Source organism: Orycteropus afer, unplaced genomic scaffold (genome assembly GCF_000298275.1).
Source record: "Orycteropus afer afer isolate SDZICR_OR568_19922 unplaced genomic scaffold, OryAfe1.0 scaffold00005, whole genome shotgun sequence".
NCBI classification, from domain to species: Eukaryota; Metazoa; Chordata; class Mammalia; order Tubulidentata; family Orycteropodidae; genus Orycteropus; species Orycteropus afer.
This window is the reverse complement of record NW_006921592.1, coordinates 8,973,831-8,991,033: the sequence shown is the minus strand read 5'-3', so window position 1 is coordinate 8,991,033 and position 17,203 is coordinate 8,973,831. Positions and strand designations below refer to the sequence as shown.

Here is a 17,203-nt window from a genome sequence, read left to right as displayed (position 1 = left end):
AGTCAGCCCATCTTTCTCCATTCCTAGTGACCTGGACTCTTTAATTCCCCAAAGCACCCTGCTCCTTCTGCTAACCTCTGCCTCAATTAGTTTTATTTGTGGGACTCTAGGGATGAGATGGAGTCTTGGTGGAACAGTGTTTAAGCGCTCAGCTGCTAATTGAAAGGTTGTTGGTTTGAACCCACAGCCCACTTTGTGGCAGAAAGATGTGTCAATCTACTTCCGTAAAGATTTACAGCCTTGGGAAATCCTATGGGAGCAGTTTTACTTTATCCTATAGGGTTGATCTGCGTAGGAATCGATTTGAGGGCAATGGGGGAGGGGATGGTAATGTTTAGAGTAGGGGAGAAAGGAGCTTTCAATTTTTTTTTTTTCTCTTATTATGATCAAGTTGAGATGAAATATGGGGCTTGCCATCAACAAAATTACAAAACAATTCCATTGGGAGCCCAGACCATCCAGAGTAATTCATCTATGAAAAAGCCAACTTTAATTGTTTCTCTTGGCAGCAAACTAAGAGAAGAGTGAAATATTAGACTAAATCTTGCCACGTGCTATAGTAAAATACGACTTCCTTCTTGCCAGAAGCAGTGTACAGCCCCCATTAGACTCACGTTTGGATCTGGTGGTTTAGTCTAAATCCTGTTTCCCCCACTCCAAAACCAACAGAGGTTTTCAAAAGAACTGCATTTTTATTGGAACCATTTGCTCTTTTTAACTTGCCAAAAAGGAATAAGTAAAACTAAGACTTTTATTTGGGTTAGAGTTGATTCCTTAGCTTCATGGAGGTCAATGTACTTAAGTCTGTGAACTTTCTAGTAAGAAGTTCACTGCAGAGTTGAATCAGTCAAGGTTATGTTTTGGTCCCTTTCTTCCTCCCCCAGTCTCAAGGATTTATACAGTAGGATTTGAGAGCACGCGGAAGCTAATCAAAATGAAACATACATATGGCAAATTACAACCTAGATTTTCGGGACTAAGCAGAACTTCAAATATTTTTGATGCCACCCATATATTTGCAATTTTGGGATCAAGTGTCTTGATTTGAATTTCAAAAACATGATCCCAAAAGGTATTCACAACCATTTCAATTAAAACCTCATGGGACACTGCTGCATTATGCAGTTACGAGCATGAAAAGGTGTTTGAGAATACACATAAGCAGAAGGAGATTCTTCTTTTTCTGAAAATGTAATAAAGTCTTTAGTGAAGATGTTAATCAAAGAACTCTTTTATGGGTCCCTGGGATATTTATAGGTTTTGGCTTAACATGAATCTGTAATAAGCTACTTGCAAATACTTTTTAAAATATACATTTCCTATATAAATATTTGCGAACATCAAATGTAATTCATTAAAGATATATTAAGATCATACGTAACATGATATAATATGTAGATAATATTATTCAACTTCCAAACTATTTGCATTGGAGAAACTAGGGTTCAGAAAAACTAATTGACTTGTCAAGGATTATTTAGCAAGTGATCAGAAGACGGAGAATTAAGACCTCAATTTCTAAGTAGATATTCTCTGTGCTATGGAACATTGTTTTTCTTTCATGTTGTTGCAGTGAGGTGCCATCCATAGGGACATACATGAAGAATATTTGACAGTCAATTTAAATCTGCAGATAGGATAAAAAGTAATCTTTATTTGTAAGGTAAAGTAATGTACTGAAATTCTGATCCTCTGCAACTTGAGTTAAACTTTAATATATCTGTTTTATAAAATTACTTTCTTTTTAAACATAATATATATTATCTATGACAATTAACAAAATGTCAACTCTTAAGACAACTTGAGGGAACTATCATCTGTATTAGCCATGGAAGAATACTCAGCACTTTATTACTATTTACTGGGCTATATAAAAAAATTAATAAAGACTGCACATCATAAAGCATAAAAACTTAAAACACTCTAGTCTGAGTTATTATTTTGTATAAAGTTCTCTCTTAGGACTATGCTTATTTTTTCAATTTGTGGAAGTTAATACGAAAACAAAATTTACAAAATTAAATTAAATTAGCCTAGCAGCTAGCAGTGTTATACTGAAGTGAACAAGATACATCAGTCACTATCTAAGAGGAAATAGGCACTATAAAAGGCGAGGACTGTTAAAATACATTGTTACAAATAATATTCAGATAATTGAGGCAGCAAATAGTAATCTCATAGGTTAACTAGGAAGTTTGTTGATCTTTGAAAATATTGACCAATGATCCGGGGAGCCAAGGAAATCAGCCTTCAAAGTGTTGTTTTGATTTTTTTAAAAAAATTAATCTGCCTTTAATTTACTGAAAGATCAAGCTTTTGGTTGGTCAACATAAAATTTAAGTTTCTTTGAGGGTTTCTATTTCCTGCACTCCATTAAAATGGAGGAAAAATAAAAATATTTTGCCTGTGACATAATATGAAAGAAGTTCTCACCCTTAAAACCAGCAGCATTGGTTTTCCAGTCATTAGCGTTCAAATGTCCTGCACGGGAAGTCCTGACAATAACATGCTGCACATCTCTCCAGGTCAGAAACGGACTGGGGAAAGACAAGGTAAGAATCATTGTACCAAAAAAAAAAAAAAAAAGATGGGGGAAGCAGAGAGTCACAAGCAATTAAAAAAGCAAAATCAAAATGGCAAAGTACTAAAAACAAAGGGGCAGGACTTTGGGTTTGGGAGAAACAGTCTGACATGCCGTTCTGTTTTCAACATGGAGAGGTGACGTTAGTCTGAGGGAGGCAGGAAATATAACCTTAAATTTAAGAAATAATATTATATTCTTCTGTAATCTAGTCTTTGAAAGAGTGAGGATTTCCAGTTTCCTCAACAAAATTGCTGCCAATTGTGGTATCTTCATCGTTTGTGTAAAAGCTTGCATCATCACTGGAAGATTATGGTAAAGTAAAAGCAAAACTTAAACCCTGTGGAACATTTCTAATTCCTTTGTATAGCCAAGGCATTGATTTGTAATTTTCCAAAGAACTAAGCAATGTTTAGCTTTCCACATGTATATATATACAGAATTCGGAAAAGCCTCAACTGAAACCTAGCTCATTTTCAGTGTTCTTCAAGGAAGAAGGTATGGCACAGAGACCAAAGCGGGTCCAAAGTACAGACAGATACGGGAGTGTTTTCAGTAAGGAATGATGATTTGATTGGCATTAGTGGTGCAATAGTTAAGCGCTTGGTTGCTAATAGAAATGTTGCTGATTCGAACTCGTCCAGCGGCTCCATGGGAGAAAAGACCTGACAGTCTGCTTTTGTTACAATTACAGCCTAGAAAACCCACGGGGCACTTCTGCTGTATCACATTGGGTCACCGTGAGTCAGAAGCAACTTGACAACATCTAACAACAACAGCATAATTACATTAAGAGTCCCTACTTGACTGCTAACCAGAAGGCTGGCAGTTCAAACCCACCAGCCACTCCTTGGAAGGAAGATGGGGCAATCTACTTCTGTAGTGATACTGCCTCAGAAACCCAAGAAGGGGTTGCTACGAGTCGGGTCCGACTTGACGGCACATAACAACAACAACAATGTGGTAAAAATGGTCAATGGGTCGGCTATTAAACAAAAGGTTGGTGGTTCGAATGCACCCAGAGGCATCTCAGAAGAAAGACCCAGCATTCTACCTCCAAAAGATCACAGCCATCGAAAACTCTATGTAGCACAATTCTACTTTGACATACACAGACCACTATGAGTCGAAATTGACGTAATAGAAACTAGTTTGGGTTTGGTTTAGTAAATATATTAAATTATTGGATATCTATTTCTGGTGGTGATCAGCAACAAAGACAAAGAAGTTACTGAACAGGAGATAGATTTACTGGAGAACTTCAGTGCTAACCACAAACATACAGAAAATAAGTCCATGTATACATCTGCAGACTTTGGTCTCTTTCACATACATATATACTAGAAGGTAGATACTTCACTAGGGATTCATGAAATTTGAAATCAAGAAACATATTAAGAGTTGAATTTGACATGTGGCACTCTTATAATTACTTAGGAAATTTGTTAGTTATCTTGCAGCTTGTATATATTTTTTCCCCCTTTGTTTGTTCCTTGTATGTTACCTTCATTTTAGAAAGAATATTTGCAAAGATAGGTGGGGAGACTTTGGCAACCGGAGAACATTACTCACTACCTGTCCTGAGGTGTGACAGGAATATGAGGTAGTCTCTGTGCACTCTCATGAATGGAGATATGGGCATTGATATCTCCCAGGCATAGAAGAACCTAATATCTTTGTTGCAGCTAATCCTTTTTCATTATTATTACTTTATTTATTTTGCTGTTGCTGAGAATATACACAGCAAAACATACACCAATTCAAGTTTTTACATGTACAATCTAGTGACACTGATTACATTCTTTGAATTACGCAACGATTCTCATCCTCCTTTTCTGAGCTGTTCCTCCCTCATTAACATAAACTTACTGTCCCCTAAGGTTCCTTTCTAATCTTTTGAGTTGTTGTCAATTTGATCCCATATAGGTAGTTCTTTAAAGAGTGTACTGCTCAAGATAGACCTCGTTTACTAGTTAAGCTGAAATATTATTCAGTTTTAAGAAGACTCCAGGTGGTATTTTTTGGTTTAAATTTTAAAAAGTATCTCAGGGTGATACTTTCATGGGTTCATCTATTCTCCAGAAAGTCTTGAGTCCAAGAGAATTAGAAATTCTGTTCTGCATTTTCCCTCTTTTGACCTGGATTCTTCCATAGAATCTTTGATCAAAATGCACCATCATGGTAGCTAGGCACCATCTAATTCTTCTGATCTGATGCAAAGGAGGCAGTTGTTCATGGAGGCAATTAGCCACATGTTCCATATCTTCTTTTTTCCTTACTCTTCTTCCTGTTTTCCTAAGTGAATAGAAACCAATTGTTGTGCCTTAGATGGCAGCTTGTAAGCTTTTAAGATCCCAGGTACTACACATTGAACAAGGAGATAGAACAGAAGCACTTAACATGCTATTAGGCCAATTTACTGGTATGTCCCATGAAACAATAACCCTAAACCTCCAAAGAAAAGAACCATACCCATGAGGGTTTAGTCATACAAAAGTGGCTTTGGCAGCTACTCTTTTTTTGTGGTTGTTGTTGCAAATATATCTATCACGCAAATTTTGCCAATTAAACTTTCTATAGGTGTACAACTTATTGACAGAAATTACAATAATCAGTTGTACAATCTTACTCTTAACCAATGCAATTTTTCCATCACCGTGAATCTCCCTTTTCACCATCTGGTAGCCACTAATAAACTTTAATCTCTACACATTTGCCTTTTCTTGTCCATTTTTTTTAGTAAGTGAAGTCATACAATATTTGTCCTTTGGTGATTGACTTATTTTGCTCAGTACAAGCTTCAAGCTTCACCCATACTGTAGTATGTATCAAAACTTCATTGTCCTACTGGCTGAGTAGTATTTCACTGTTACACATGTACCACATTTTGTTTATCCATTCATCTGTTGATGGGCATTTAGGTTGTTTCTACCTTTTGGCTACTGTGAGTAGTGCTGCAATGAATATTGGTGAACAAATATTTTTTCGAGTCTGCTTTCAAGTATTCTGGGTATATACCTAGGAGTGGAATTCCTAGGTCATATGGTAGTTCTATTTTTAGTTTTTTTAGGAACCGTCACACTGTTTCCACAGTGGCTGTACTATTTTGCATTCCCACAAGCAACGGATAAAAGTTTCCATTTTTCCACATTCTTGCCAACATTTATTATTTTCTTTTTTTTTTTTTTTTTAATCTTAGCCATCGTAGTAGGAGTGCAATGGTATGTCATTTTTTGTCTATCTGATGGCTAATGACACAGAACATTTTTCATGTGTTTGGTGGCCATTTGAATGTCCTCTTTGGTGAAATGTGAAATTAGAATTTCTGTTGGTGTCTGTTCAAGTCCTTTGCCCATTTTATGATTGGGTTATTTGTATTTTCACAGTTAAGTTGTCAAAGTTTTATATACACTTTGTTTATTAGATTCTTCATTGTAGCTAATTCTTAATGATGAAGCATCACCTTCTACTACATGTTTACTATCACATTCACAAACAACTGTGTTTTAAACATGGTCTTCCAATAATAGGAGGCACAGCAATCAGATTCTGGATCCTCATTTTCTTTGTGACATTAACCTCTCAGAATGTCCCCTCTTAGAACGTGAGTGCTAATTTACTGGGTTGTACCAATTCAATGAGTTAAGGTAATGCCCAGTTTCTGACACACAACAACCTATTAAGAAGTAGAAGGTATTACAACATTTTGATAAACTATGAACTGCAATTCTTATTTGGTGGCTCAAATATGACAAAGACAGGGAAGGAAGAAAAGCACTATAGGGTTCTTATATCTTTTTCTTATTCCCTCAGATAAAAAATAAAAGCAGAGTGAGTATTGCCATTTTCAAGGTTTTCAGAGAGGGTAAGATTGGACCTAGACTATTCTGTAAGTTTGCTTTAACAAAAGACCACATATTAATGAAACTAAAACTCAAATACATCAACTTTAAAAATATGAGAGCAATGAAAACAGATTATATTTATTTTGATACAACTCTTGTTAGGAACCTCTTTTAGAACCTGATAACTTTCAAGAAAGGAAGGGTGGTTTATGATGGATCCCAAGAAAGACTTTTAGGAGGTGGAGCTTTGCTTCTAAAACAAATAGCATGATTTGGCCCTTTGCTGATTGACGCTGAATTCACATGATAATTCAGTAGGCTTAATGTCAGGACAATTTAGGCAATGAATCAAGGGATAATTCTGAGTTTAGCTTCAACACAGGATGTACTAGCATTGCCTGCATGCGACATTATTTCCCTTCTTTCCCTGGGTAATTATTTGAGTGAGGAGCAAAAGCAACAACAAAAAATCTAAGTCTGAGGCATTCCAGATATTTATGGTAAAGTAGCATCCTCTCATATGAACATATATGCTTTTATTTTTTCATGAGCAAACAATGAAACACCAAAAAAGCATACTTCTATTTGATGCGTCAAAATCAACCTACTGTTTTGAAAATAATTTGTACTATACAGTTGAAAGTTCCATGTTTACAATCTTACCCTTTAGACAAAAAAGAAAAGAAACAAGTTTCTCATGTTACCTATCACTGATGGAAGACTCCTTCAGAAATATCAAGGGTAAGGTTGGATCATTAGGAGAAAAGCACTTCCCCTAGTGAACCTTAGTGTTAAAACAAATACTACTACTACAAATCGGAGGGTTCAACATTAGAAAAACAATCAATGTAATCCACCACATAAACAAAAGAAAAGAACCGTATGATTATATCAGTCGACCCAGAAAAGGCATGTGATAAAATCTAACACACATTCCTCTTCAGAACTCTCAGCAAAATAGGGATAGAAGGGAAATTCTTCAACATAATAAAGGGCATATATGCAAAGCCAACAGCCAACATCATTATTAATGGAGAAAGGCTCAAGGCATTCCCCTTATGAACGAGAACCAGACAAGGATGCCTTCTATCACCACTTCTATTTAACATTGTATTGGAAGTCCTGGCCAGGACAATAAGGCAAGAAAGAGAAATAAAAGGCGTATGAATTGGCAAAGAGAAAGTAAAACTATCTCCATTTCTGGATGGATATGATCATGTACATAGAAAACCCAAGAGACTCAACAACAACAACAACAAAAAAGCTACTGGAACTAATAGAGAGGTTCAGCAAAGTGGCAGGATACAAAGTCAACATACAAAAATCAATTGGATTCCTCTTTACCAACAAAGAGATCTCTGAAAAAGAATTAAGGGAAATGATATCATTTACAATAGCTACTAAAAAGATAAAATATCTAGGAATAAATCTTACCAGAGACACAAAAGACCCATACAAAGAAAACTACAAAACACTACTACAGGAGACAAGGACTCTACATAAATGGAGGAACCTGCCTTGTTCATAGATGTTGTTGTTGTTGTTATGTGCCGTTGAGTTGGACCCGACTCATAGCAACCCCTCTTTGGGTTTCCAAGGCAGTATCACTATGGAAGTAGATTGCCCCATCTTCCTTCCGAGGAGTGGCTGGTGGGTTTGAACCGCCAGCCTCCTGGTTAGCAGTCAAGTGCTTTAGGCACTATGCTACCAGAGCTCCTGAATAATGTGAAAATGCCAGTACTACCTAAAATGCAATCCTGATCCAGATACCAACAAAATTTTTTAAGTACATGGAAAAACCAATTACTAACTTCATATGGAAAGGAAAGAGACCTCAGATAAGCAGAGTGCTACTGAAGAAGAAGAACAAAGTGGAAGGTCTCACACTCCTGGATCTTAAAACCTACTCTACAGTCACAGTAGTCAAAACAGCATGGTATTGGTACAATGATAGACAGATAAACCAATGGAACAGATCAAAAGTCCAGAAATAGACCCATTTATCTATGGACAGCTCATCTTTGACAAAGGTCCAAACCTCATTAAATGGGGAAGAGATAGCCTCTTTAACAAATGGTGCTGGCAAAACTGGACAGCCATTTGCAGAAAAATGAAACAAGACGCATACTTCACCCCATACACAAAAACAAACTCAAGTTGGATCAAAGACTTAAATGTAAAACCCAAAACTACAAAATTCATCAAAGATAAAATAGGGGCAAATCTAGGAGCCCTAATTTATGGCATAAATAGGCTATCAAACATAATCCAGAAAACACAGGAGGTAGAAGCGAAGCTAGATGACTGAGACCTTTTAAAATTTAAATTCTTATGCACACTAAAAGACTTTGTCAAAAGGGTAAAAAGAGAACCTACAGACTGGGAGAAAATATTTGTCTATGACATACCTGACAAAGGACTTATCTCCAAAATCTATAGAAAACTTCAACACCTCAACACCAAAAAGGCAAACAACCCAATTCAAAATTGGGCAAAAGACTTGAACAGACACTTCACTAAAGATGATATGCTGGTGGCCAACAAACACATGAGGAATTGCTTGTGATCTTTAGTCATTAGAGAGATGCAAATCAAAACAACGATGAGGTATCATCTCACCCCAGCAATAACAGCAAAGTTCAACAGGACAGAAAATAACAAATGCTGGCGAGGCTGTGGAGAGATTGGAACTCTTGTGCACTGCTGGTGGTATTGTAAAATGGTACAACTATTTTGGCAAATGGTATAATGTTTCCTTAAAAAACTGAAAATAGAAGTACCATTTGACATAGCAATTCCATTACTAGCAATATATCCTAAAGAGGTGAGAGGCAGGGCTCGAACAGATAAATGCACACCTATGTCCATTGCAGCACAATCCACTATAGCAAAAAGATGGAAACAACCTAAATGTCTATCAACAGATGAATGGATAACCAAATTATGGCAAATTCACACAGTGGAATACTATGCTATATTAAACAACAATGAAGGATACGCAAATCATCTCACAATGTGGATTAGCCTGGACGACATTATGCTGAGTGAAATAAGTCAGTTGCAGAAGGACAAATATATAGGAGCCCATTATTGTAAAAAGACAAAGAGTTTGCTTAAGGAAGGGAACTCACTTCCCTAAGGGTAGGGAGGCAAGGGGAGAGATTAATTTCATGCTAGTTGGGGGCTACACACTGACATGGGTAAGGGGAGAGATGATATAGAAAGAGTCTATGACCACCAAGATAACATTAGGAAAAGGGATTTAAATATTTAAAATAAATACATAAATAAAACACTACTACTACAAAAAACAAGAGAACAGGAATCATTTATCTTGTACTTAAGCAGCTATATTCAGGCAGATTCAGGAGACTTCCTGCTTTCCACTCTGCCCCCAAAAATGCGAGTTACATGCTCTCATGCTGACCAGGGACTATTACCAGTAAGCAAGGTAAGTACGAGCTTAGTTATGCTTACTTAGTAATCTGTACATTCACTAAGTAAGCACAAGTTTATCTTGCTTACTGGGCATTCTGTCCCTGACAGGGATTGTAAATTTGAAAAGTAGCTTTGATTCTGTAGGAAAGTGCTGTGGGGTTGGCAGGCAGACAGATACCAGCCATACCTAGAAGCAGAATCTTTGATGTGGTGAAAAAATGTGAAACTATTCACTACAGATTAGTATGTAAGCACCAGTAAGCCCATGCTTACCTTGCTTATTGAGTAATTCAACACTATGCTGAGTTGCAAAAAGTACTTGCAAAAAGTACTTCTTGGAGTGCATATAATTAGAAGAAATTAGCTTCAGGAAATTGGAACTACATGTGGAAAGGACAAGGCATTCAGATGATTTTACTCTGACATTTTATGATTCACTTGATTTTACTTCAAAATTTCCAGAATTTAACCAAAATAAAGTAAGGAAGATGATATGGGAAACCAATGGATTAGGAATCAGTGATGTTTTAACCTGTATGAGGGTAACTAATAACTCAGGATACGACTAGTTGTCAGTTACAGTTGAGTCAGTTTCAGCACATAGTGACCCATGTGTGTCAGAGTTGAACTGGGCTCCATCCAGCTTTCTGTGGCTGACTTACCAGAAGTAGGCCACCTGGCTATTTCTTCTGAGGCATCTTGGGGTGAACTTGAACCTCCAACCTTTCCGTTAGCAGCCAAACACATTAACCATTTATACCATGCAGGGACTCTAACTCAGGAAACAGCCCTAAATTAATTTTCATAGATAGTATTTTTTTAGTTAATGCTAGTATCCTGAGGTGGGGGCAGTGGTGATTCAATGGTAGAATTCTCGCCTTCCGTGTAGCAGACCCAAGTCGATTTCTGGCCAAAGTTGATTTCCACACCTCATGTGCAGCTGCTCTGCCATTGGAGGCTAGAGTGTTGCTATGACACTAAACAGGTTTCAGTGGAGCCTACTTCTGAAAATCAGCCAGCGAAAACCCTGTGGATCACAACGTTCTGATCCACGATTTATCACAGAGCTCTGGTAGCACAGTGCCTGAGGCATCTGACTGCTAACCAGAAGGTTGGTGGTTCAAACCCACTAGCCACTCCATGGAAGCAAGACAGGGCAATCTACTTCCCTAAGATTTACTGCCTCACAAACCCAATGGGGATCACAATGTTCTGATCCATGATTTATTATGGGGATGGTACTGGACTGGACAGTGCTTTATCCTGTTGCGCACGGGATTTGCCGTGATCTGGGGGCTGACTCTACACCAGCTAACAACACTATCCTGAGAGGACTTCCGCTGATGAGGAAGACTGATTCACATTTTATTTCCTATTTGTATTAGGAGCTCTGGTAGCATAGTGGCTAAGACACTTGCCTGCTAACCAGACGGCTGGCGGTTCAAACCCACCAGCCACTCCTCGGAAGGAAGGTTGGGCAATCCTACTTCCGTAGTGATACTGCCTCGGAAACCCAAGGAGGGGTCGCTATGAGTCGGGTCTGACTTGACGGCACATAACAACAACAACAACAACATTTGTATTATGCTCATAGGGATGTTGCAGAAGCGAAGTCAACTATCAAAGATCTGCTCAGTAATATACAGACAAAAAGCAGAGAAGGGGAAGCTAAAAAGTTCTTTGGGAAGTTCACTGGGACCTCCAGAGTACACTGCAGTAAGGTGGGCCTCCTAAAACTTACCCCACCTCTGGACCCAGGCTCTGTGGTTGTTGTTATGTGCTGTCGAGTTGGCCCTGATTCATAGCGAGGACCCAGGCTCTACCAAAAGCAAAACACCAAATTCTTGGCCATTGAGTAGATTCCGACTCATAGCAACCCCCTTGGAGTTTGTGAGGCAGTAAATCTTTACGGAAGTAGATTGCCCAGTCTTCCTTCTGAGGAGTGGCTGGGGGGTTTGAACTGCCAACCTTCTGGTTAGCAGTCAAATGCCTTAGGCACTACGCCACCAGAGCTCCTTCATGATCTACTGGCCTCTGAAAATCAAGGCACTTTTACCTCCCAGAATGGGAAGATTAAGCAATAAAAGCTTTGGAACGAGAAACAATTGAGAAGTAAAAAGACTATCTAATCTGAAGAAAGGAAAGCAGAAGCTCTCAGCTCTGAGGCAGGTGACCACTTCCCTGCGATAGGCCACATGTTGTTATGCTACCATGGGCAGCAGTGGTTCAGTGGCAGAATTCTGGACTTCCATGTGTGAGACCTGGCTGTGAGAGCCAACCTCATTTGCTGCCATTACTTGTCTGTGAGTGGATGCTTTGTGCTGCTAGGACGCTGAACAGATTTCAGTGGAGCTTCCAGACTAAGACAGACCAGGAAGAAATTCCTGGAGATCCACATCTGATAAACCAAACAATGAGAACACTATGGATCACAGTGTCCAACCCGATCTTGGATGGGTTGCCGTAAGTCTGGGGCTGACTCAACAGCCGCTAACAAATTTTGCTACACACCTCTCATGCTTCTTCCTGGAATATGGATAATTAATTACTCCTAAACAACAATATGCATTGAAGGGTAATTTTTATAAATGTTTGCAAGATCTGGCCAGCTGTTCAAAGTAATAAAAAGAACCTAATTTTCTGGGGAGTTCTCTATATGCAATCTTTTCGATAAAGAAGTTTTTCATCCTTTAATGATCTGGTAATCATCAACATTTAATGCATACTTGCCCAGTGCCAGGCATTGTATGTTTTATATGCATTATTACTGCATAATCTTGAAAACTGTATGACATAGGTAATATTCTTATTCTCATTTCACAGGTGACAAAACTGAGGCTTTGAGTTACAAAAAGCAACTGCAGGTTGTAAGTGGCAGAGCTAAGATTCACACCAGTTAGGCTTGTTTCCAGATGGATCCACCAAAGTGAAACAGGGACATACACACATTGGCTATAGGTTACTTCCTTAACAATAGGACCAGGAAGTCCCATGAGGCAAATAAATGAGATTCTTCCACATAATCACAGTTGCATTGCTCTCTCAGCTCAGCTGATTTTTGTTTACCATAGAATTTAAGAGATTCTTGAGTCTTATTAATTTGATTTTAAGGTTCTAAAGGCCTAATTTCTCACACAGTCTATCTGAGGTAAACAGAAGACACAACACCAGGAAAATCATATTATTTTTATAACATAATATTTTATAATATATGTTGTAACATTATAAATTATAATATATTATTTTATAACAACATTGCTGTAATTTGTCATTTTGCCTGCTGTGGTGGTACTCTAATGTGGTTTACATCTTGGGAAGGTAATCCTCCAGTCAGTGAACCTCAGCTGAACCTCACCCCAAACACATTTAGTTTCCAGCTGCAAAAACAGGATAATTAACGACACTCTCACTACCTGGTGTTTGGATTACATTTTGTTCTATGCAGTTCAAAGTATTTCATGGCCCCAACACTAGGTTTAGAAGAAGCAGGACATATCCCAAGAGAGACATTTTGTGTGGTGCTTTTTCCTGGGTTTCTAAGTGCAACAGCTAGCATTAAAACTGAAAACAAAAGAAAAAAATTCTTCCAGAGAGTTTTCTCAGATAATTCTGCAGATGAGGGAGTATTTGAAATTAATATGTGCTTGGTGGTCCTTAAAAATAAGTACCAATTTTGCATCTTGGGTGACTGCCTCACTTGCACTTATTAAAGAAAAAAGAACTAGCCCTCTCTCCAAGCAACTTAGGGACAACTGACACATAAATTACAGAAAGAGAATTTATCAATAAGACGAACAACAGCAATCTGAGATAATGAAGTTGTTTCTAAACAGGGCAACAGTCTTTAAATAAAAGAGTGACTCTGTCTAACACAACGGTGAGGGATTATTTGGACCAGATCAATGGGGAAATTGCCTAACGAGTCAGCAATCAGTCAAATGTCTAACTGGTCCAAATACTATTCAACAATAATCCAAGACAAAACCAGTTTCCTTTTGTGTTTCCTAAGAATATATAAAATAGAAATGGGAACAAGTAGCCAGAAAATTAATGTCAGTGGACCAATGCTAAAAAAAATAAATCAGCAATTATGGGGAAAGATCCATTGTGAGCTGGAACAACACAAAAGAGGCAGAAAGTGTTTAAAACATGATGAGATCAGTTACAACATTAGCCTGAGTGCAGCCAGTGCATGCAAATGATGATTCAAGAATAAAATATAGACCCTCCAACGGAGAAACCAATCTTCTTTTGTCAAGTAATGAAGAACCCAAAGGACACCAGATTGTCAGTCCCACTATGAGCGGGAATATAACGCTCATGGTGGTGCATTTTTGTTGTTTTGTGTTCCACATTAATTCAAAAGTTCCAGGCCTATAACTGAGTTCCAATAATGCAGAGCACAGCTAATCTCCAGATTCAGAAATGTGACTTGTATTGGTATCACTTGCACACCCATTTACTGTCCATTCACACCTGAACTAAAACAAGAAAGAGAAAAGATGAAGGAAAACAGAAAATTGTGTCAAGACAACTCCTGTCCAATTTTTATTTCACTCTCTTATAAAACCACTCTTGAAATTCTAAATTTAGTCTCAACAAAAGGTAAAGAAATTTAGTCTCCAAACACACTCAAGAAAAGATAACCTCTATCTGGTAGCATAGTGGCTAAAGCACTTGACTGCTAACCAGAAGGCTGGTGGTTCAAACCCACCAGCCACTCCTCGGAAGGAAGGTTGGGCAATCCTACTTCCGTAGTGATACTGCCTCAGAAACCCAAGGAGGGGTCGCTATGAGTCGGGGCCGACTCGACGGCACATAACAACAACATCTTACAAAGAAAAATTCTGTCATTTCAACTCAAGTGCCTTCTTTTCTTTATAAATCCCAGTTTATCACTGGAGATGTTGTAATTACACCTAAAGTCTACAATTAAATTTCCTGAAACCTCTATAAACTTTTTTTCTCCCTGAAAACTCAATAATAATTTCCTTGAAATACTTTGCTACATAAACTCTTTAGGGAATAAAACTTGATGAATGGTCGATCGGACAGAGGAACACTAAGTTGAGATCACATGACTTGAAATCAATTCACAATAATGAAACTTTTCACCAGCTTTCCCTGTTCACTCAATACCCTCCAACAATATCACACTGAGATGATATTATGCTGGCCATGCTAAAGGACTCTAATTCAACCCACAACCTGGAATCTAGGTCCAGCCAACAATTTTGTCTGCAAAGTTTAGAATCTTCTGAACTAGACAAATGTGATGGTGTATAAACTTCTTCCCTAAGCTTATCTCTTTCAAGATCATGAGAAACTGGAGTTGGGGAAGCAGCTGGAGGGCACCGCTGACTCCCTTGCCCTCTCACTGGCTTATCCAGTACTTGGCATAAGGAAATGTGCGACTTTGCGTTAAATGATCCAGTCTTGCAGAAACCATTGCCTCTATTATTTCTATTTCTCAATTAAATTGGCCTCAAAATAATGATAAACCCAACCTCTAATCACATCAGAATGACGTGTTTTGAGTCAGGAAGACCTGATATGCTACTTAACATATGCCATTAGACAATTTACTGAACCTCTCTGGGATGTAGTTTCCTCAGCTGTCACATGGAGATAATAGCATTTACTCTGCAAGGTGCTTACAAGAGTTTGAGGCCATGAATATAAAGTGTCTGGCACATTATAAAGGAGGACTGGTATCCCAGTTGTTATGTGTTCGGCTGCTAAGTGAAAGATCAGCAGTTTGAACCCACCAACTACTTGTGAGAGAAAAGATGTAGCAATCTACCTCCATAAAGATTACAGCTTTGGAAAACATACGGTGACAATTTTACTCTGTCCTATAGGGTCACTATGAGTCAGAATCAACTTGATGGCAATGGGTTTGGTTTTTGGTTTGGATACATTATAGATTCCCAAACACAATGTTGTTACTAGCTGCCATTGAGTTGATTCTGGTGATCCCAACTGTGCAGAGTAGAACTGCTCCATAGAGTTTTCAAGGTTGTGACTTTGGAAGCAGACGGCCAGGCCTGTCTTGGGGGTACTTTTGGGTGAGTCCAAATCACCAACCTTTTCTGCTGGTAGTCAAGTATTTAACCGTTTGCACCACCCAGGGACTCCCTACCCATTATAATTTATTGAGACTAACAATCTACAATCACGTAAGAATTCAGAAGGACCACTTTCTGAATTGACACTAGTATACAATCAATTCCTATTTAACCAAGCTAAGTTTTCTTTGATGCTCCTGAATTTTAATATTTAGTTTCTATAATAGACTAATAAGATAGCATTTTTAGAATCTTGGTATATTTCTATTTAGGGAAACAGTAATGTTACTTAGATTTGTCAATAAGATCTGGTTTTAATAGTTAATGATATAGGCGGCAAGCTGACTGGGAAAGCTATTGTGTGCAGAATCTTTTATACCCACTGTGGTTGTAACAAATCGACTCCTTCTGCTGGTGGAAAGTTCTTCCACTTTTATGTCTGGTCATTGATGTGGTGATGTTGTACAGGATGGTGAAATGTTCTTTGGTCTGATATCAGACTGTTTTAAGTACATCAAATGTCAGAATGAGTACTGCAAGTATACTTACTCATCCTAATGCCAGATTAAGATTTGCTTAACCTAACTGCCAGATTGAAGTCTTTTTGATACTTTTCTACATAGCTCAGGGACCTCCAAGGTTCTTATTTCAGAAGCCAGCAGGTAAACCCTTGGACATGTGACAAAAATGGCTGCATCTCTGTTATTACTATTTTTCAAAATTATTTTACAGCTTTTTCTTCCTTCATTTTTCTGTTCCAAAAGATTAGAAGGATACTTTCTACATACTCATTAAAGAATTATATTTTGAAACAATATTCAGCTTTAATTTTAAACTTTAATGAAAATCACTAAATATTGTGGATTCTGAAATTTTAAGTAAAAAAGTCATTATGTCCATTTTAGAAACTTATGACTTATGATGTCAATCCCTAGCAATTTTTCCATTTTTAAAATATCCACACCAAAAAAACTCACTGCCATCGAGTCAGTTCTGATTCACGGTGACCCCTCCTTGGGTTTCCGAGGCAGTATCTCTACAGAAGTATATTGCCCAGTCTTCCTTCTGAGGAGTGAGTGACTGGTGGGTTTGAACCACTAGTCTTCTGGTTAGCAGTCAAATGTCTTAGGTACTTTGCCACCTGTTATGTTATTTGCCGTCAAGTCCGCCCCGACTCATAGCGACCCCTTCTTGGGTTTCTGAGGCAGTTATCACTACGGAAGTAGGATTGCCCAACCTTCCTTCCGAGGAGTGGCTGGTGGGTTTGAACC

At 38.1% G+C, this 17,203-nt stretch overlaps 1 protein-coding gene across 1 annotated transcript in view; it reads right to left on the bottom strand.

Annotated features, from left to right (window-relative positions):
* The window catches only part of PCSK5 (proprotein convertase subtilisin/kexin type 5), a 600,269-nt gene that overhangs the window by 289,241 nt on the left and 293,825 nt on the right, over positions 1–17,203 (bottom strand). The window contains exon 10 of the mRNA XM_042780610.1: positions 2,434–2,537. Coding sequence (XP_042636544.1) covers positions 2,434–2,537 — 104 coding nt within the window. The remainder of the gene's footprint in view (positions 1–2,433; positions 2,538–17,203) is intronic.